At 39.7% G+C, this 23236-nt stretch overlaps 1 protein-coding gene across 1 annotated transcript; it reads right to left on the reverse strand.

Moving 5' to 3' along the window:
• Positions 1–536: 536 nt before the first annotated feature.
• Positions 537–23036, reverse strand: fam120b (family with sequence similarity 120 member B). Its single transcript, XM_061710865.1, has 13 exons — positions 22828–23036; positions 22350–22483; positions 22114–22236; positions 21069–21260; positions 19601–19865; positions 19310–19493; positions 18265–18366; positions 17994–18166; positions 16064–16156; positions 11307–11513; positions 10996–11128; positions 2041–2320; positions 537–1631 (listed from the first exon to the last, which is right to left on the reverse strand). Exons 1-13 carry the CDS (start codon positions 22993–22995, stop codon positions 1607–1609), a joined length of 2079 nt encoding a protein of 692 aa, XP_061566849.1. The 5' UTR covers positions 22996–23036; the 3' UTR covers positions 537–1606.
• Positions 23037–23236: the final 200 nt, after the last annotated feature.

Here is a 23236-nt window from a genome sequence, read left to right on the forward strand (position 1 = left end):
ACCCCGAAACACCCACACGCTCTGTCGTTTCTTCTGCTGCCACCGGCCCCAGAAGAAAGGCAGGGAGTGGATGATGTGGTCACATGTCATTAAAAAGGTTTTTGTGTATATCAGTCAGGGGCTTAGTTCCCTGCCTAGGATGAATTTTATTGCTATTTGGGGGCAATACGAATAAACTGAGTTATTAGGTTACTTGTATTTGTATATAATGAATTAACAGACTTATTCCTGACTTAATCACGAACACAGATTTACTTTCTAGTAATAACTGCCTTTTGGTTAAAGGCTAAAGAATGGACAGCCTCTGCAGAGATTTGAGACGGTACTTTTGAAAGACAACTTAAACTTTTAACTTTGGAAAGTTAAGTGATTTCAAGGCCATATCCCTCATTAATACTTAAAACCAAGACCGACACAAACACAACATACTGGTGGTATCTGCTCCTGGGATTTCTACCCCATAAACCAAGAATTGTGTTTACCAGAGGTCACAAAAAAACTTAAGTTAATCAGAATCAGAAGAATCAGAATCAGCTTTAATGACAAAGTTTTAACATATCAAAACAGGGAATTTGACTTTGGTTAACACCGTTGGCACCATTGTTGTTACAAGGCGCCATTAAACGTTTCATGTTACTGTACAGTAATGAAAAAATAACCTCTCAAAACAGGAAAAGACATGCTGGCATTAAGAGACAATGCTTCGGTTTTAAAAATATAAAAATTAACCTGTGAAGGCAAATTTATTGGCGTGCACAGAAAAAAACAACTAATTTAACTGTCCATTCAGTAACCAACCAACGTACACATGCATCCACGTGTTGATAAAAAGTAAAGCATGAATATATAATTACAGATGTTGGTGACTAATTTGGACAATAACTAATGAAAATATTATTCAAAAACATATATTTTCTTAAACTATTACAAACAACTGAAAGTATTAAAAACATCAAATGTAGTGGCCTGTTTTTTTTTTGTATTTTTTTTTTATATAGATTATAGAGGATAATCATTCACTTTGATATTTGATCCAGGCATCACTGTTCCTCTAGTCAAAAGTCTTCCTTTAAAAGGATTATGCCACGAGGCACACACACAGTTTGAGATCGTTTCCTATTGACTTTAAAAGCTAAGGAATAGAAACAGGCCTCGGGATTAAACATTAATCCATGTCCAAGAGAGAGTCTGAAGTGGTCCGTTGATAAGTTTGTTTGACTTCTTCATTTTGTTCATATTCTGTCACAGTAAAAAAAAAAGAGAAAAAAAGCAAAGAAAAGCGTTTGTTAACCTGAGACGAGGCAAAAACTGCTGGTTCACTTCAGAAGTGGCTCCGCAGGGCCATCCGAGATGCACACACTAACACATTTAGGTTGAACTTTGAAACCACACGATGTAGACCTAACCTCACGCTGCCCGCTCTTAATCCGTATTTTTCTTCCTGCTGCAGCCTTTAGACAAACATTCATGACAGATCAGTCAGTAAGCAGTTTGTTCAAGGAAACTTGATTCTCAATATCCTTTCATCATGTCTTCTCCTCTTAATTCTCTAAGTCCCCCTTCTAATCCTTGGATCCTCTCTTCTCTCTTCAGAGTCAAGATGTGTTCATGGAGCGGGAGGCTGTGACCACCTGAGAAAAAAGGAGAGGAGAAACATTTTTTTTTTAAAGGATTGTTTATAAACTCATGTCATTTCTCCATCTTCTCCAAATGTATCATACCACATTGACAATTCTCAAACCTCCAGACCATTTTAAAGTAAGAATGTTCAATCCTGGCTCCTCAAAAGTCCATGAAACATCATCTTCACATCCACACACCCAACACAAACAGGACATTTACAAGCTGGCGATTATGCTTCATCATGGCAAAATAGTTTGGGCCATGCACAGAAAAATGGGAAGGAAAACACCTCCCCAGCCTGAAAAACCACTGTTAAAACATCTACCACCCCTTTACTACAACCATGGGAGGAGTTGAGAGGTTGTTGAAAAAGAGAGCGAACCATAGACATTTTAAACCGTCTCAAACTGTTTCTACCTGGGAGCCAGCCGGTATCTGCCTCTGGAATGATGCGATCGACCTCTGAACTGTTTCGGAGGTCGGCTCATGCCCTGGGGTTGTCCATCACCACAGTTAGGACGGAATGAATTAAAATATTGGCTTCCTCCTCCGAGTTCTCCTCCACTCCTCAGTCTGTCTCTGTGTTCATAGTTGCTTCTTCTTTCCTCCCCTCTCTCCCTCCATTCCCATCCACCTTGCTGGGCCCTTTTGGTTTCTCCTCTTCCTCTCCAACTTTCACCAAGACTTGAAGGAAAATCTGCGGGTGACAAACAAAACCACAGCCGATGCAAATGTGACCAACTCCTCTATGACATCAAATAACAGAAAGAATCCAGAAGAATGACAAATGACGTAAATAAAAACATGACTATTTATACAGGTATTTGATTGAAACAGTCATGACTGGTATTTCAGAGCAGTAATCAAAATTAACCACGGCAATTACAATTCTTATTCTACGTTTGTTATTTTGCTGAGTGGTGACCACTACTTTATTACTTTATCTATTACTTTATTTATGGTAGCCAATACTGCCATCTTCTAGCAACTTTACTCAACATATTTGATTCAATACAAATCTGGAAACGAATGCACACAACTTTTTTATTAAAAAAAAAAAAAGATTTAAAAACTCAGCTTGAATCTCCTGTAAAAGAAAAGAATGAAACACGACGATGATGGGGACTGGTCATCGCATTGCAACTAAGGAAGTATATCAAATTCTAACTGACTCATAAAACCAGAAGCATATCTAGTTGAGCGGGGCTCGAGGAATCATAGTAGTAAGCAGGTTGTTTGTTAAAGAAAAAGCACTTTATTAAATCTTTAACAACAGTGTTTCAGATGTTTTTGGTTGTTTTTTTTTCCTCGAGTTCACAAAGCTCACTCTTAGGTTTTCAGGATGTTGAGTTACTAGACTGACTAACGTCTACCAGTTTTCAAAGTTCAGTTATTTACAGTCAGCGGACGGACTTTTATGGAGCCGGGAAGTGACAACTTCACTTTGGTTAATTGAATTCAGGAGTCCTTGTGAATCTCAAATGTCCCACCCTGTGCAGTAAGCATCAATAATTGTCCCTCTCCCTCTCTGTCTCAAACACACAGAGCCAGCTTGCCTTTATGGTCTGCCCACAGTTATTTCAAGGTTACTCATAAAACGGCAGAGAAAAAAAACCCAAATGGTATATCACAGAGGACAGAGACACTCGTGAAGCCTGGCAAATGGCAGGAGTAAAGTTTCATGAAGCTGATCACTTACAGATCTCCTTTCATCTAACAAATGAATAAACAAAAAACACAAACCGTTTTTTTTTTTTTTTCATGTGTTGATGATAACCAAGGACATTTGCTCTACTATTGGCTGTTAAAACGTGTTCTGTTTTTGGGGTTTTTGGCAGGAATATCTTCCCCACAGCCCTTTATCTCCCAGTTAAACATTTAAATCTATTTTGGCATATGAAAAAGCTTGTAATGTGATTTTCACTTCAGCAACTCTGGCAGATGTGTCAGATTTTAAGCCAATTACAAAGTACTGAAAATAAAACATCCGAGTCCAACTTTAGACTTTACCAAAAGGGAGCTGTGGCCTGCCTGACTAAATCAGGCCATCATGCACAGCCCGAGTGTGAAAGGACAGAAAAAAATAAAAACCCACATGCACACGCACTGATGCCTCCGTTAGTTTAGTCAAGCCAGGGGCACCCAAAATGTTTTGAGGTCTACTTCTTTGGTTATTAAATCTTTTGGAAAATAAGGGAGACCAATAACATTAAAGATAATTCAGAATTATTTCTGTGTGGCAGTTGGACATGTGCTGTATTAGTTAGATTTATTAAATAAAACATTAACAAAGATATTAGAGGATATCTCTGCTCTCATCCAGAATAAGACGTGCTTTACTTTTTGTCTTCTTGGACAAAAATAAAACTGAAAAGATGTGGGAGAGAAGCTAAACTGGATTCACTGTTGGGGTGTAATTGCCAGGGCAGGCAGGCAGAGCAGATATTTGCTGAGGAGACTAAACATCAGGCCTGATTCCAAACAAAAACCAAACCGGGTCCTCAACCCTACCACATAGCGCCACCACTACTCTCTCTCTCTCTCTCTCTCACACACACTCACCACACACACACACACACACTCTTCAATTCCCCACAGTTCTGTAGTAATGATTGGTGTCTATGTCTGACAGCATGAAACACGGAGGTATAAGGAGTGTATATCCTTCATCTGAAAAACCAGAGACATCCTCATGAGACCCGCAAGGGTCGACTTGGGCAAAAAGCAGACACTGTGGCGCAAATCAGAGACTCTATGCCAACAGGACGCACAAAGAAACAGTTGCAATGGGCTTATAAGTTTCATGGTTCAATAGAAGCTATAATGTTACGTTGATATAAGCTACTGCTGCATTCTCATATGTGATCGCACACTGAAATGAAAACCGATATAAGAAAGCCACATTAACACTTATTCAGGAAAAACCTGCAGGTGTAAAAGGAAGTTAGTAAAGTTAATATATGACAAACTGGAAAGGTTTTTGGAGGGTCTGTAGCGCTTGAGAGCACGAAGACTACAAGGAAACCAAAAAGAGATGAAGAGGGTGATAAAAAAGAAATATAAGAGTACAAAGAGAAAAAGAGAGGGCAACAACTGAGGGGAATGGGAGCAAAAAGAGGGGAGGGACAGAAGAGAGGAGTCTGTAATCAGTTTGTCTTGTTATGTGTCTTAAAATAGAGCGCCCCCATTCTATAAACAGAAACCTACTATTACTGGTGCACTGACAAAGCAAGTCTCCATCCAAGCGTGCACGAGAGAGTGTGTGCACACACAGTGGTATGCATTAAAGCCACAGTACATATGGAGCTCATTACAGCATGGCCCTCTGGGTAATGTGGTTCTGTGAGAGGCCCAAAGAACTACAGCCATAGATCATTTGTCAGATTAAAACGATGTTCCTCCATTTAGCTCCAGGAGCATTTTCGTCCTTGTTTCTACCTCAAAACTTAGTTCTCTGTGCAGGGGACAGTCTCATGTTCATAACATAAAGATAAAACGGCTACACTATTAAAGATCATAACTTTCACAGTGCCTTATCTGTAATTTCTTTCCCTCTTTTTATTTGAAAGTTAAGAGGGGATACAGACAGGAGATCCAGGGACAGAAGCAGAATTTTGACCACAACATTACCAGGGCATCCAAAAAAACAACATATCCTAATTCAGGTCAAAACCTTTTTCTCTCTCCAACCCTCCAGGAAGGTTTTAAGATTAAAAGGGTTTTTTCCAAAAGAGTCCTGACCCACATGGCAGCATAATTATGCTACACAAAAACAAACGAAAACCAACGTTCACAGAATGAATGATGAGTCTGAGTAGGAAAAAAAGAAAATATAAAAAGAATTCAGCCACTACTGGAACTATTGTTTCAAGTTTTAACTTTGAGGTGTTTTTTTTTCAGTATCTAAAATCTGCATGATTAAAAGGATCAGAGATTATTTTGAAAGTTTGGAGATTTAAATATGCCTTTGCCTACTTTTACCAAAAAGTATGTCAACTCTTATGTTTTTGAAAAACAGTGTAGTTATTTAATTCTTTCAGATTCATCCAGAGCCATGTTATGGGTAGTTTTATCTCCTGATATCAACTTTCAGAGAAACCAATAATAGGAATATATTCACGGAACAAGATACATAAAAAGATGATTGATATAATTTGATAGTAATATCTCTAGGGATGGGCGGTATGGACTAAAAAATGTATCACGATCATTTCTGCCATTTATCCCGATAACGATAAAAATGACGATAAAAAAAATATCAATTCAACTCCACCTTTGTAACTATAAATCTATCACCACATTCAGTCTTTGGAGCCCCCAAAACACTGCTCTAAAAGAATACTAAATGCTACTAAACTACACCAATTAAAATGAATTAATAAAAAACAATTAAATTAGTCCACCTGTACTGCAAAACATTCCTTCCTTCCTTCCTTCCTTCCTTCCTTCCTTCCTTCCTTCCTTCCTTCCTTCCTTCCTTCCTTCCTTCCTTCCTTCCTTCCTTCCTTCCTTCCTTCCTTCCTTCCTTCCTTCCTTCCTTCCTTCCTTCCTTCCTTCCTTCCTTCCTTCCTTCCTTCCTTCCTTCCTTCCTTCCTTCCTTCCTTCCTTCCTTCCTTCCTTCCTTCCTTCCTTCCTTCCTTCCTTCCTTCCTTCCTTCCTTCCTTCCTTCCTTCCTTCCTTCCTTCACGTACGTTGTGCATCGATTTAACGCAGAACCATAATTCAGGCTTTACACAAAAACGTCATCAACGGGAATTTATTGTTTTTACCGCGAGATGACAAATTCTTACTGTGGGGAATTTTTTTGACGGTTTATCGTGAACGGTAAAATATCACCCATTCCTACTGCAGAGCAGCTTCGACTTTTGAAAAGGTCCTATAAACCAAGGTGTATGAATCATTTCCCATAAACTTGATGAGAAGAATTAAGAGGAAAAAATTGTTCATCTTGGGTTCTCTGTTCATTCTAATGGGATGAACCCCAGTCTTCACCACAAACCCAAACTACAACATTTCTAAAATGTTATTGGTGCTAAAACCTGGGAAGGGTCACTACTGAGGAACAGCATGTTTGAAAACAAGTTCCACACTCGCTCACCTACTATGAACTCAGGTATCTTCATCATCAGCAACATTAGGAAGTGATGAGTGTACACTCGTATCACCAACAGAATAAACCCCAGCCTCTGATACACCAAACAGATGCTACAGTATGTCTAGATCAGTGGTCTTCGTTCCTGGTCCTGGTCCTGGTCCTGCTGTCCTGCATGTTTTTGATGTTTCCCTGCATCAACACACCTGATTCTAATGAGTGGTCATCACCAATCTTTCCTCCAGGTCTGCACAGTTCTGTTGGTGACACAGTCATCTGTATCAGGGTTTACTGGAGCAGGGAAACATCTAAGATATGCAGCACAGCGGCTCTCAAGGACCTGGAATGAAGACCACTGGTGTAGATGATAGTTACCACAAGCCTCCACAGAAAGGTTCAGCACAGCATCCACAACTACCACTATATCTTTGACCTCTCGGCCCTAGCAGTAGCCCCCTCTTCTCTTCCCCGCCAAGAAGAGAAAAACCATCATGCCATCGTTCACCAGTGATGATCTCCGTCAGTTTGCAAAGCTGATGGAATCCCCATGCAGCCCCTGCCACGCAACATTCACCTCTAAAAGATATCTGATGACAGCGATCCACATGAGGTTAAGTGCAACATTTTTATGTTGACATGGCTGCAAAGCTTTACCAGCATGCAGAAAGCAAAAGGTCTGATTGAAAAGCATATACAACTGCTAGCAGAAGGGGCTTCCATCTGAGACAGTGGGTGAACATTGGCCCACACGTAAGAAGATATCACCCTCAAGAAGATTGATCATCCAATATAGAACTCTGACTCTCTTACCAGCAGTTATAATGCCAAAGAGTCAATTCTGGGCCTAAAGTGGCATTGTCGAGCTAATACAATGATTAACAAATGATGCTAGACAGACAGACCACCACCTCCCACTATGAGCACTGGTTTTTGTATCCTGACAATATAATCCACTAGGCTTTATCATCCCATTCAGAAACTTTTGGAGAGATGAAGAGACTCTGATGATGTTTGACTGCAAGCTGCTCTTCTGCAAATATGGCAAATGTGGGAAAGTGGCCTTAAGCATCCCTAATTGTCATGTCACCGCTGCACTGGATACACACAAGCTTGTTTCAGAGTAACACCAAAAAGACAGTAGTCCATACCAAGGCTACAGCTGCTAGTGCTGCTACAATGCTCAGAAAAGAGCTCATATTAGACATATAGTGGAGACAACCCCGTGCTTAACATCATTCAGTTCCAGCACTTAAGGAAACGCCTTGAGGGAAAGACAACGGAGCGAAAGGGACAACTAGTCAACAAGGGAAGCTTGTAGCAGACACCTTAAAAAGGGATGAGATCAGTTTTTTGTTGTTTTTTTTTTTTTTATTTAAAAACGTATACATGTAGTTTTGCAGAAGAAATCAAAGTTCTTTCAGCAGGTAAACCAGTGCCCACCACAAGCAGATTTCTTAATTTATCACCATTTCAACCTTTTCAATTTATCACTCTGATAAACTCAAAAGGGTTGGAGATCATTTACGCTGAGGGGAAAAGCCAAGAGGTAGTACACCCTTTGGCACTGGATCCCAAATGTTCACGTACACAAATATTCACACTCTTCATAAAGCATTCTAATGAAGGAGCATCCACTCGGGGGCTGAAAGGGTATTCATGGAGATGAGAAGGAAATTGTGGGTCTTGGGAGGGCAGGACGCCATAAAGCGACATCAACACCAGTGTGCTAAGTATAAGAGGTGGTGAGGGAAACGAGAGGTCGCTAGAATGGCAGATTTACACCCATCACAACGCGGTTTAGTCACTCAGTTGGTGTTTGCTGTTTTGGACTATTCAACATTTGACTAGCGCATTGCAGTAAAAAGGTATAATATCTAAATGCTTGAGTTGGACTAGTTGGACCTGTTGAACAGCACTGACGCTTATTCCGTTTTCCTGCCACTTCAGGTTCATTTCTCACTACAAACCCCCTATGATCTGATAGGTGATCAGGACACAGACTTTAAGAGTGACCAGAAGGAAGGGCAGGAGGCCTTTACGGCCCTGCAACCACAGTTACGACCACAGCTTACTGAACAAATCAAGCTCCTCTTTAATCTTCCTACAGCACCTCACTTTGGAGGGACCTGGGAAGTGAGACTATTACTGAATGTAGCGAGTCTAAGACCAAGTAAGTACGACAAGGGGAAGCAGATTGAAGTAATAGAGGGGATGCTGAACTGGAAACCTCTCAGCTATGCGTTTGTTGACGGACGGACACCCAGTCAACAATTTCTGACGGGCCAGCCCAATTCATCACTACCCCAGGTTGTTCACCCTTCATCAAAAAATGACATACAAACCAGGGTGACATTGTGGGATCCTGTCAGACCATTTTAGTTACAATTAATACACCAGCAGGCTTCTCACAAACTTAAATCAGAATGAAAGGAAATCTGTTTTAGCTTTGCTTACCATTTAATTTTTCTCAAATGGCCTCTGGCCTTCACCACGTACCCAAACTAATCCATTTCTACAGCATCTCAGGTCTTAATTCTCTCGGTTTTGTTTACAAGACATGTGGCGGTGTGCACACCACATGTGAGTAGACAGATGAGGAGCGGGCCCTCACTATTATTATTACGTTTCTTGGAGTGGTTATTGACCATAAGCTGTGCTGGAAGCCTCACGTCAACTTCTTAAAGAACAAAATATCAAAAACCATTGCAATTCTATATAAATGTAAAACTATTCTAACATTAAACTCATTAAAACTCCTGTATCAATCTTTAATAAAACCATATATAACATACTGTATAGAAGTATGGTGACACACATTTAAGACAGACAATCACGAAACCAATATTTTTACTCCAAAAAAAAGCAATGCGACTCATAAACAAAGTTGGATACAAGCACCCAACCAACCAATTATTTATAGATTCAAATGAGCTTAAATTCAATGAACTGGTGGACTTCAAAACTGCACAGCTTATGTTCAAAATCAACAAGAACATGCTGCCAGACTGTATTCAAAATATGTTCAATTTAAGACAAAGCCATTACAACCTCAGAGGGGAGAGCATATACAGGAAATCAACAATCAGAACCAACACCAAACTGAGATGCTACAGTGGCAGCGGTGGAATAAATTAGATAGGGAATTGAAATTATGTAGAACCTTAACCTTATTTAAAAAACATTGAAAAGAAGGATGATTTCTTTAAATCAAATGAATGAGTGGTGCTTGCTACAGTATGTTGAGTTGGGTATTTATTTAATTAGTGATTTGATTTTTTAAGGATGAAGGTAACATGTAGACTGCAAATTTATTTTACATTTTTTTTATTTCTTGAGGAAATTTTGTTATCCCCATGGAGACAATTTGTTTTACTGTCAGTCTTTTCTCTTACTTCTTGCTTTCATTTCATTACTTTAATTAATATTTTTGAGGGTAGGCAAATAATAAGCTTTGCTTCAGCCTACACCTTTTTCGGTCTAGATGGTATTTGTATATTGGACATTTTTTGTAATGTTTTCTTTGAACAGTGTATTAGTTTTCTTGTTGTCATTTTTATTCTTTTTTTTTAGTGATGTCATGACCGAAATAAACTAAACTAAATTAAAAAAAAAAAAAAAAAGCTAAACTATACGTTTCTAATTAGTTGTTTAGTAGTTAGTTTAGGGGCGGCAGTAGCTCAGGTGGTAGAGCGGGTCGTCCAATGATCGGAAGTCGGCGGTTTCGAATCCCGCTCCGTCCCAGTTTGCTGTCGTAGTGTCCTTGGGCAAGACACCTTACCCAGCTTGCCTCGTGTGAATGTGTATGAATGTTGGTGGTGGTCGGAGGGGCCGTTTGGCGCGATATGGCAGCCACGCTTCCGTCAGTCTGCAGGGCAGATGTGGCTACAAAACGTAGCTTACCACCACCGGTGAGAATGTGTATGAATTAATAATGATCTCTATAAAGCGCTCTGGGTGCCTTGAAGGGCGCTATATAAAACAAAGTCATTATTATTATTATTATTATTATTATTTAAAATGCATAACTGGATGTTGATAACCATTGATCCAATAAACACAATCAACAAAAGGTATATTGAAAGTCGAAGTAAACTGACAGAATATTTTAATTCCCTTAGATTTTACATTTAAAAGCAGCCAGGTTCTAGTTTCAGGAAATCATCATATCTATGCTTCATGGTTTACAGAATGAATGTGATGAAGATCTTCTGGAGCTGGTGCTGAAGTGGCAGGAGGTGGTCTGTACTGAGAAAAACACGTCAGTCAGTTGGATGTCTCACCTGAGTGTGTGTCTCGCCATCCAATGCCACCAGTGTGTGGTCCCTTGGGTCTGGACCGTAAGACTCTGCCTTTCCTCCCGCAGGTTTCTACAAGTTTCTCCTTCAGCTGATGAAATAGAGAAAGACAGGACTCCTGCAAAGAGAGACAGACAAATGCATTTGAATCGACACCCAACACGAATAAACACACAAAAATGCCTAAAATATCCCTATTTATGGATGTCCAGTTCGTCAGTCAGACTGAACACTAATAATCTACATTTTTAACATAATGAGGTACAAGTTTCTTTAGTTCTACTGTGTCCACTCACATCATTGCCCAGCAGCTCAGTTTTCTCTTCCCCACTATGTGCCAGCAGGTATTTTGAATGGAATAGTCGTCCATCGAAGCAGTGCCAAGGCATCAGGGCCAAACTGGGCAGTGGACAACCGCTGGCAGTATTAGCACCCAGCACGTGGCCCAGTCCTCGGACGTAAAGAGAACCCAGCTGCACTGCACGGCTAGAAAGAAGAGGGAGCTGCGAACAGATGAAGTGACCTGTTTTCATACTTGGATGGTAGCACATATTTATCCTGAAATTTCACATTTTCCTTTTGCTGCCAAACACTGAACAAGTGCAGCAGGTTTGGTGGAGTAAATGGAATTGGTTCAAAACTCCTAAAGCTTAAATCCAAAATGTTTCAAGGACTACGGAGCATTTCAGATTTAAGCTGAATAAATGAAGAAAAACTCATCAACATCAAATCAGTGTGTCGAATGTGGATGGGAACAGTCACAACCACAGCTGATAATACATTAACATTCATTTAAACTTCCCACAACTACCCAAAAGATACTGTACCTTTGACCAACTATCAAGATACAAGCATGACAACACAAAAAGGGCACATTTATACTAAAAAATGCCGTTAAGAATCCAGCGTTTAAAGAAATTCTGCAAAAGGTAAACCCACTTTTTGAATTACTTATGTATATCTAAAAAGATCTATTGTCAGATCAGATCACTGATTTCTTAAGTGTCAAAACCAACTCGACTTCCATAATACATAGTAAGAATGAATAACTCCTTATACTCAATTTCAAATGTTTTATTTAAGTTTCGTTTTCAGTTTTGATTGTGATTCAATTCATTTATACTGGAACATGTTTATTTATTATTTAGGCTGGCTGCTATGCCTGTGTTTAAATCATTACAATGTTTTTTATGCACTTTTAAAAATGTGTAATTAAGATTATAAATCGTGGTCTAAAGCCTGCCAAGATATTCTGGTCAACATCGGAGCCAGATCATAAAAGCAATGTTGAAATGTCTGTATGAGTCCTTTGCTCATTGAGTGTATCAGGTTCAGTGTTTATATAGCAAAAAAAGAAATCCCACAACTGGTCACTCAACATTTCATCTTTGGGTATTTTACTTAATCTCATCACCATCTTCAGTTTGCTTTCATCCCAGAGTGAGGGTTAGACTTTAATCAAAGTTATGACCCTATTCACACTATTCACACACAATTGCCTCAGTAATTCTGTTCTGATACGGCAGTAACTGAAAAATTGCACTGGATGTGTTGTCAATGCTTTGCATTTTTGTAAACAAACAGCATTTCTTCAATAAAGACCTTGGTTGCTGAGTTGGAAACATCTGATCACAGAGATTGACATCAGGGACAACATATCCCATTTCGACAGGTATCAAAAACTGAAAATGATGCAGGCCTACGTGCATTCGTTACCAGGGTAACGGTCAACTGAACAGTACATGCAACCGCAACAGTCGTTGTAGACGAAAGAAATCTGATCTGGGCTGTCGAATCAGGCTTTGAACTCCATGTGAAGCTTCATGCTGAATAGTTTCTTCATTTCTATCTGCCAAAATACAATATCATTAGGGTATATGCGCTAAATAAAAAATATATAATATTATTATACAATATCACTATATCAACATGGATATATTACATTTTTCTAAAAAGGCTCCCACCTGCAAATCACTGAATTACTGTGATTTGGATTCACACGGGATTAAAATGATTTCATGACCTGTGTGTTTGCTGAAAGGTAGGTAATTTTTGGTGGAACCTTTACATTACAAATCAAAGAAGTTGAATCTTTGAATCTTTATCTTTATTTCGGCTTGTACACACTTTTTACAAAATAAGATGAAAAGGTAAAAAAAAAACATTTCCTTTGCCGAAAAGGTGTAGGCTGAAGCCGTAGCTTATAGTGCCTACCCTTTTTTTCTTATGATCAGCTTAAATGTAAAATATCAGAATTACTCCGTTGAAACAAACAATACATAAAAAGACAAAAATAAGTAAGACAAAACACAAAATTGACGTTTCACATTCTAGAATGTTCCCGATAGTATACCAAAGATCCTCTATACACAAGATAGCGCATTGCCGTTACTGCCAATGGTATGGAATGGTATACACTGCCGATCTCCTAAGTGGGCGTGGTCACCCCTCTCCCCACATCGTTTTGGAGCATACAACACTAGATACAGTACAACTTTCTTCGATGGGAAAACGATGAGAGCCAAATCTTGCGAGAGTGTGTTGCTCAGACAGAGACAGGTCTCAAACAAAGTTCATTTTCTCCTAATCTGTCGGTCGGAAAATTGCCATTTTGGTGTCAGAATGTTCAGAAGGTTTGTGGCTTTTGAAAAATGGGTCCCATATTTACTTAGGTTACTATGGGGCAAAGGAATTGGTAATAATCCGTGCTCACGTTCATTTTTCCCATAGGACTCAATAGACTCAGGACCTACTTCCGGTCTCCTAAAGGGGCGTGGCAGTCACGTGACACAGATACAAGAACTCGAACCTTAGTGGGCTGTCTCGGTTTATAGAACGTCTCTGAGTATACTCTATATTCATAGTGTTTTATATTTAATTACAGTATTTTCTTTAAACATTTCTTTAAACTTTAAGATAGACCTACACATTTTTAGGTTGTTATTACAACTATTCCAAATTTCTCTAGCCTTAATTGATGTACATCTCTTTTTAATATTTTAATATTAGTTCTTCCTGTTCTTGCTGTAGTCATCTCAAACGTGGTACATTGTAACTGGATTAATACCACAGACCCCCTCCGTAATTATTACAAATTACTGCAGGACACCAAACAATACTAGTGCAGTATGAATAGGGCATTAGACTGATTTTTCAACTGATCTACAATATTACAGCTTGCATGAAAATGAACTGAACACATTTTACAACTCACATACCACCAGTCTCTTCCTGCTCTGAAATACCTTAAAGGATTCCAGCAGGAAACATCCATCTGTTTCTTCAATTTGATCAGTGTCACCACCCGCAACAAATACCTTAACATCTCCCTCACCCTTCTTGCAATAAATGAGTTTCCCAACCCCAGTTTGCACAACCTTATCTGCTAAACCCTTACACATAAATCTCACAATTAGACCCAACTCAGACCACCCACTTGCCTGCTACTTTACTCTGCTTCCCGCTGCTCACTCCCAGATAACAGACAAGAGTCTCTCAGAGTCCATTTGTGGAGCTTCTTTATGTAAGAAACCAATGTAACACAAAGCCCTATGTTGCTTAAAGTGGCCTAACCTTTTTGGTAACGGATGTTAAAAAGAAATTGATAAATAAAAGTTTTACTTCACTTGGCAAACCAGAGCAAATGAATAAACAATAAATTTGAAATTTTCACTTAGTAACTTTTGTAAAATGTATTATAACCCCCTCTGACTATAGAGACTATAATTATAAAATAACACAGAAAAATCAATCATACAAATGCTTTAAGCTACTGAGAGGAACAAAAAAACTTTACTGGAGAAGAAAAAAGAGACCAACAGTTGAAAAAGAGGAGAACTACTAACAACAGCAGGCAGATGTTCTGCTTGTGTGTCTGTCTCTGCTCTCACCTGTCTTTTGGCAAATAGCCCTGATAACAGTGATTACGTGTACACACTCACACGGCCCTGATTGCCACCTGCTTCCAGTCAAACACAGCTTCACCTTCTGAAAAACAATGGACCACTGGACAGAGACAGAAAGGCCTCAAGGCGCACACACACACACACACACACACACACCCACAAAGACACGGAGGAGAAAAGAGATGGAGGACAGCAGGAAGAGAGGAAGAAAAGGTGGCTGAAAGCTAAAAGTAAGAGAATATCACATCACACAAAAGAACACAAAGACAGAAATAGGTGTGTTTGTGTCTGTGGGTGTGTGGGGGTACAAAAGCTGCATGTGGTGAGTGCCGGCAAGGACAGACAAACAGCAGTTGCATATTCTCCTCATCCCACACACTCACACACACACACACTCACTCACAACAAATGTACCAAAATGAGAGTATCACTGGGAGACATCCAACAACCAAACTACCTAGTACCAAAACCACCACTACCACATGCGATCAATAACTGAAGTTATTTCCGTGCATCTGTACATGCACAGAAAATAATGCATGTTGCGTGTGTGAGAGGGTATTTAATCCGCACATTAATGACACAGATGAAACCCATCCTGCAGCTCAGAGTCTCCTCCATACAGCATATTCAAATCAACGCCCTGCTCTAATTAATGTGTAGAAACAGGATTGCAGTAAAAATACAAATCACTTCACATAATGATGGTAATTCAGCATTTACATAAATGGATATATAAATAGGGAGCAAATGCAAGTATGATTTTCCTCAAAGAGTAGAAAAAAAACAGCTGACTGGTACTGAAGTCTGTGAAAACTCAGGAGCCACAAGAGCGTCTGGAAGGCTACAAAACCCATCACAGCATTATGAAAAGACCTTGGTATTATTGTATGAGTTCTCTGAAAGACTTATTTGTGTATTTTTTTCTCTTTTCCCTCAACTTTCTATTAATGCAAGTGTTTTCTGAGAAAGTTTGCAATATCCATGGTAGAAATAAGGCTTAAATCACTGAAAAATAAGAGTGGGGCTTTATATGTGTGTGTGTGTGTGTGTGTGTGTGTGTGTGTGTGTGTGTGTGTGTGTGTGTGTGTGTGTGTGTGTGTGTGTGTGTGTGTGTGTGTGTGTGTGTGTGTGTTGCTCTAACGAACCTCAATCTGCTGAAGCTCCTGTGAAGACTTCAGTCTCAGACACACAGCCTGACTCAGGTAAGCATCAACGTCCTCTTGAGACAAGGTTTGCACCTGAACGTGTACACAAAAACACACGGGGGGATAATCTGTGGTTTACCAGTTCAGTCACATTTCAGCGCGTCTTCTGTGTGGGTCAGTTTGTTTGGTCTGCTCGCCGTGCAACAATTCAAAAGAGAAAGAAACAATGATGACAGCAAAAACAAAGCTGCCCAATTCTATGTACAAAACAAACAAACCCTGAAGTTATTTAAATAAAGGACTGAAAGGGGAATGTGAATGCAGCGCTGATCAGACAACAGCTACTATTGTGCGTCAGGGAGTCTGCTCATCTCTGGCCATCTACTTGTCTAACGGCTCGTCTAACAAGCCTCTCTTATGTTTGTCTGCTGGTTTGGACCTTCGTCAATTTTAATCAGTGGCTGTCAGTCAGCGTCTGTCTATTTGACTAGTGTTAGTGTCTGTCTGGAGTCCTCCCTGTCTCTTGTTCAGCTCTGTCTGATTTTGTGAATACATGAAATTTTAAAGGACTTGGAACAGAAAACATCTAAATCTCTGACTGAAATGGTTGAGTTCTAAGATTTTTTTAAATTTTTTTTTAAACCTCCATTTTGAGTTGAATTACCTTTTAAAAGTATAATGTTAAGTCATAATAAACTCTTTAAAAAAGCTAAATCTCTCCTGTTTTACAAGCATCAGAGAAATATGTTATTTTTATTCTGGAAAAGAAACCCAAACTCAAAGCCACATTTCATATTACGTTAAGAGACATTTACAACTGCTTGTTTTTGTGTTGATAAATTAAACTACAGGATAATTTCTGTTTATGCCTCTATACTGTGACGCATTTACCTTTATCCAAGTGCTGTGAACCCATGGTCTCTGTTTTTAAAGCTCTGTCAGATGACGTTGGAACAGAAAACGTAAATCTCAATTTTTTTGTCACACACTTTGAAAAGTGTTTCGAGGAATTAGTTAAAATTTTACAATCACAATAAGGACATTAAGGAAATAATTCCCTCTTGAAATATTCAAAGTCCTTAGATACTTATCAGACTTGTTGTTGACGTAAGACGTGAAGTTAACAATGATCAGTGTCTGTGGCTACACAGGGCTCTCTGTGGGTGCTAATAGCTACCATTAACCCACTACAAAACAACACAGGACAGAGTGTCAACACGCAATGTTTAATTTCACATCACACATTGACAAAGAGATTTGAATAATTCTTGTGTATGTGTTATGGATGGGAATCCCAAATCAGAAGCTGCCTTGCATGTTTATTGGTAAGCAAATAAATGTAGTCTTTGGTTTTCCATGTACATACATCACTTGGTTTAGATTTACTGCCCATTCTTCAAAAGCAGAAGCTATTCTTTGGCGCCGATGCCAAACATGTGGTCTGAACGCTAAAACCCAAAACAAACGCTTTAACCACGATGGAGACGCCATTGCTTTCAAAATACCGATTGCTGTTAATGTTTTCATGCTTTTCCAACATGAGCACAAAACATGGCTTGAGAGAGCATTAACAAGAAGGATAACACATGTAACACCAGTGATTTAAAGTAAAGTAAAGACGAATTACACCTTCCAATTGTGACAGATAAATACTATGTGTCGTACGGCTTAAAAATGAATAAGTCTAATGAAATTATTGTAATTTGCGAATCTTGTGTTATTGGCTTCCCGTCCAAGGAGGATTATATTAAGTTTTACAAACATTTTACAAATACAACAGCTCGTCAGGCTGTTTTCATTGCTCTGTCACCATCACTGAAGAAGGCTGACACTACCTTATTACTTTATTTATGTTTTAATGTCTTTGTAAACCACTTAGATACACCCTGTAGTTGAATTGTGTAATAGACATAAACCTGCCTTGCCTTACCTGCAGGACTATGTGTGTGACCAGACAAAGAGCCGCCAGCAGAGAGTCTTCAATTGCTCCACAGAGCTCAGAGTACTCCTGGCAGTCGAAAATAGAAAGGAAGGCCGCGAGACGAAAACCAGAAACTTCAGGACCACCGTGAAACCACAGTAAGTCCAGGCTGGGTTGGTCACCTACAAATTCAGCCAGAAGAAATTATATTTTAAGACCTAACAGTAAAGAAATAATGCATGAAATATGAAAAATAAACAACTTAGTTTAAAGGACACACATGGGAGGGTGACTGGGACAGGATGCACCATGTCAGGTTCTTTCAGAGGGTTTCCAGGGAAGACAAACCACTCCTTGACAGCTGGAAAGTCCTCAGTCCTGCCTGGAATCACACAAAAGCCATGTTATGCTGAAACTGCCTTGAAACTATTGCCTGCAAGATTCTAGAAGAATCAAATAATTATTATTAAAGTTTGAGCGTATATTTAACACTCTTAACTTACTGCTGTCATTTGTATTTTATGATTTTATTTGGTGTATTTTTATCTACCTGTACAGCACTTTGGTTCCCTTATGGCTCGTTAAAGCACTTTATAAATAAAGTTTTGACTGATTGATTGATTGATATTTAAAGGGGACCTATTATGGCATCTAATACCTATATTAAACAGGCCTTGAATGTCTTAAAAACAAGCTTTTGATTGTTTTTGCTAAATAAATAAATTCATCCTCTGAGCCATGTCTTTATCTTCCCATTCTCTAACCTCATTCTCTATGCGGGATTCTGAGTGGGCGGGGCTATGATAATGAGGCACTGTGCTGATTGGCTGCTTGAATGACGCGATACACCGCTATGAAAAAATGGCTTAGTTAGTTGTGGGCGTGGTTTCACGCATCGGAGGCCAACCTATGTAAATCGCGCCCGTCGTTACGTAATGACGGGCGCAGAATCTGAACAGCTCGTAGAAGCCACATCACACTGGATGGCTCATCCGGGCGGCTGTACAGACACTGCAGAATTTGGTTGCTTTCCTCCTTCTCTGAGTTGGCAGGCTGAGGGGAGACCACTTTATATATGTTAAAGCAAGAGAAAACATGTTTTTCATAATAGGTCCCCTTTAAAACTCAAAAGCAACAGTAATAATATAGCAAGCCTATTTTGCATGTATAAAAGCCTCGACTGTATAGTTGGTAACACTAAAGCCTAACCTGTGCATGTTCGCATATGTCCAAATGGACATGCATTACTTATGTTGCCAGAATGCACATAGACTAAAACGTGTTTGAATGTGAGAGTAACTTAAACCGTGTTTTTACCATCTTACCATCTTGCCCAAGCAGCAGCAGTAAGCCATAAACCCGCTGTCTACAAGTTTTGTAGACGATGGCCTGAGGCAGCAGTTCAGTGTCCTCCTCATCCTCTAGAGAGTTGCTACATTCAGTGACTCCAGCACACACAACACTGTAAACCATGAAACCCTCGGCTGCCACATGTTTCTCTCTACATGCCTGTGGAAAACCACACGGTAGAAAACATTTAACAATTCTGGCATACGGTGTGTTGAAAACTGCATGGAGATTTACAACTAAAACACACATTATGAACCATAACATACCTTTAATATTTCTGGATGAACATGTTTCTCAAAGGCAGAGGCAGAGGGGGGAGAAGAAACCAGCTCGAAACCTTTGTCTCCAGGTAGCAAGTAGGAGCAAATCCCATTCTCCAGTAGTTCTTTATCAGCAGCTGATACATTCAGAGACTGTGGGACAAGTTGAGTATCTTCATCGTCTCTGCTATACAAAGAGCTCACAAACTGGGCTACTGCTAGCACCACCTGCCCCTGAGGAGCACCATAACACGGTGCTGGATTGTTTTTTCTGAGAACAAAAGAAGAAGAAAGAAAAAGCAAAAACTATGCAGCTTTGCTTCCAAATGCCTTATCAAGACAGGCGTTTGTCTCAGGACACTTGGGCCCTGTCCCAATACTATCACTACCCCTAGTTTTCAGCCCTACCCCTAAATTTTGCGCGTTCCCGTGAGGGTAGTGGTGACCCAATTCCTCTTTCCACCTAGGGGTAGGGAAGAAAACTAGTGTAGTGGCTATGAATCTGTCCCCACGGATCGAGTGTTTTCGGATGCACCCTAGTTTGATCTAGGGACAGAAAAATTTCCCAGAATGCTTTTCGTCGTCATTTGCGGACTGAATCCAAAAAAAAAACATGGCGGACATTTCTTATTTTTTAGTGAATAAAATCAATATTTTGAGTTAGTTTCTGCATAAAAATTAGTTTTGATTACATTTCTAGTGAGAAATATATATTTTACTTTCATAATATTCACTCAGTGAATGTACATAATCACTCGTTTGCCCGTTGTTGCGAAGTATTTTTCAAACCTCACCAGAATAAAGGCTGATTTATGGTTCCGCGTTACACCAACGCAGAGCCTACGGCGTAGGTTACGTAACTTACGCCGTAGGCTCTGCGTCGATTTAACGTGGACTCATAAATCAGCTCCGGAGCCGGCAGCCAGAAATCTCGAAATTTTCAGAGCAAATTTCTTAACAGGCGTAGCTACAACTGTTAGATTTCATCTATTAAACCAACATTTATTTTCCTAAATGATTTATTTCAGCCAGCGGTAATTCTCAACAGAGCTGCAGGTTTCTCCCCCGGGACGACGGCGCAGCGCGATCACGTCTGTACTCCGGCTGCTGCTGCTCCGAGCCGGCGGCTCTTATCTTCTCCGAAAACATCGGGTGAAATTTCTTAACAGGCGTTATTTGGATAAACTGAGCCCAGGTTGGGGATCTTAACGGTTACTTTTACGCCTGAAAAAATATTAAAACTTAATAAAGTGGCATATTAACAGCGCTACAGCTGAAATTAAAACCGCTTTTGGCTCTCAGCTTCCTGATTACTTTGGGGTGGTGCTGAAAGCAGGAGTAGTGTGTGTATTGGGACAGGCCCCTGGGAAGATTTCAAGTGCCCTAAAATCTGTCCCTTCTTTTTTAGGGGTAGTGATAGAAAGTAGGGCTGGTGAAAGAAAGTAGGGGAAGTATTGGGATTGGGCCTTAGTACCTGTATGTCACCATGGCGTTGTCCCTGATGAGCCACATCTGCTCCTCTGCCACCACGTCATTACCGAGGAGACAGGCTAGCAGAGGTAGCTGGGTAACAGACAGTCCGATAGTTCTGCAGAGCCTCTGGCGGTCGTACATCACAGTGGTGAGGCTGTTTATCCGCAGCTTCGCCACAGACAAGTACGGCACACTGAAGGGGTGAGATAAAAATACATGTTCAGATCCGACAGGTTGTCCAGACTAACTTATTGGACTTTGTGTTAACTTATTGTTGACACAAAGTCTTTGATAGTATATCTAAATCAACGCAACAGTCATTATAAAGCGCTTTTAAAATTCAAGTGTAACAACTAGTGCTGTCAAAGTTTCCATGTTAAATAACTTATACCTTTAATGTCCTTAAGAAAAAGATCAGGACTGAGAGCACACATTTTATTGTAGCGTAGTTACTGAAAAGAATGGTGCTTAAACTGAACGTTTTGTTTGAAAAATGCCTTCTGTAATGTTTAAACTAAAATCTCGAGAAAACATTCACTTCCTTACTGATGGACACTGGCAACACTCACTAGCTCACAAAAGGAGCATTTGTCATGGAAGCCCATTATTAAACAAATGAAAACACTGCAACACATTCTCCACATAAAACAGCCTGCTTAGAAACCAAAACACAGTCAAATGAATGACCAGTGTCAAAATATTAAGTCTCATGAGCCTTTACAACATTCACTTAAAAATTGTTAACATTCCAGAGCACCACCTCCTGTTCATCAACACACCATAACTCTCCATCACCGGGGTCTCTTTGTGAGAGACTGAAACATACCAAGTACCAAGTTTCGAAAACAGTCTGAGAAATGTTGACCCACACTGATTATGAGTCGCTTCCACTGGCAGACTTTTGTTGTTTGTACTGTATTTGTACGTACTATGTTCACATTTTTTTTAATTATCATTTGAGGAACATTTCTGCAGGTAAAAGGATCTGCCATTAAAAGTTTCAGCCACTTAACAGCACCAATGATAATATAATATTTTTTACAAACCTATCATATATGAGGAAGTCTGAGTCCTGTCCCAGAATACCCATGCAGTCATGCTGACGCGCATAGCTGGAAATTTCATAGTCTGCTTCCCGCACTGAACAAAACACTTGCTGGCCCAGCGACCTATAAACAACAGCAATTCTGATCAAACTCCATACAGTGAACTGTCATTTTTTCAATTATTTTTTTTTCTGCACAATGAAAACTTGATCACATTCAGTTTTGCAAATGCTTACTTGAGAGCAAATGGTGTAAATGTTGCCAGACCAGAGGGCAGGCAAAAGAGCTGTTTACCAGGCTGCTCTCCATACTGCTTGATGTGGCTAAATAACTTTGAAACATCTTTGTTCACTCTGAGTCTCCTCTTCACCTGTAAAAGAGAGGATTATTTTGTTGTTGATCCAGGATGCTGAGAGGTTGTGTCATTGTATAAAAGAAGCTGAAACAGTACCATGCTGTGCAAATGGGGTTAAGCAAAGTTTTTGTAACAAAGTGTTGGAGTCATCCATCGTTTGTAGTACTTTAGTGAACAGTAACACAAAAGCAGTTTTGGAGAATGTAATGTTTCCAATACTGATGAAACATAGTCAGGACATTTTAATGAATTTTAAGAAATAACTCAGTATGTTAAGACAATGTTAGATATCTATTTCATACATAAGTATAGTTTTCAATGTCTTAAATCACATTAACCTAATTTGTGTCTGTCCTCACCCACTCTTGTCTCTTCTTCTCTTCCACGACTCCATCAAAGAAAAAGACCAGTTTGATGCCTGCAGAAGTAAATGCCTCCACCCAGGACTTCAGGCCATCAACGTACTCCTTCCACTGACCTCCACACACCCAGTCCTGACATGAATACCAGTGGCGGAGGCAAGCCATGCCATCCACAACAAGCGTAGGACCTACACAGAAGTAAAATCCAAATGTAACAGAGAGTAGGCCTGAAGGCTAATCCACTCTGTGCAAACACAAACACTCTCCATAAAAAGCTGGAAACTTTTTGGCCTCTAGTACTGTGGTTTAAAAACATGACATCTTGAATCAGTAATTTGAGTTTTGGCTCCCACACAGAACATTTTACAAACTTTCATCTCCCCGTGCCTTGACTACTAGAACTGCC

Source organism: Cololabis saira, chromosome 2, assembly GCF_033807715.1.
Source record: "Cololabis saira isolate AMF1-May2022 chromosome 2, fColSai1.1, whole genome shotgun sequence".
Classification (NCBI taxonomy): Eukaryota; Metazoa; Chordata; class Actinopteri; order Beloniformes; family Belonidae; genus Cololabis; species Cololabis saira.

What these genes read in the sequence shown, in the direction of transcription:
- fam120b (XM_061710865.1), bottom strand. Translation starts at nt 22,995, where the DNA reads ATGGCTTGCCTCCGCCACTGGTATTCATGTCAGGACTGGGTGTGTGGA. An exon ending in TTTACACCATTTGCTCTCAA is followed by an intron (nt 22,237 to 22,349) that starts GTAAGCATTTGC and finishes TGTTGTTTATAG; the next exon opens with GTCGCTGGGCCAGCAAGTGT. An exon ending in CTGAGCTGCTGGGCAATGAT is followed by an intron (nt 11,129 to 11,306) that starts GTGAGTGGACAC and finishes CTCTCTTTGCAG; the next exon opens with GAGTCCTGTCTTTCTCTATT.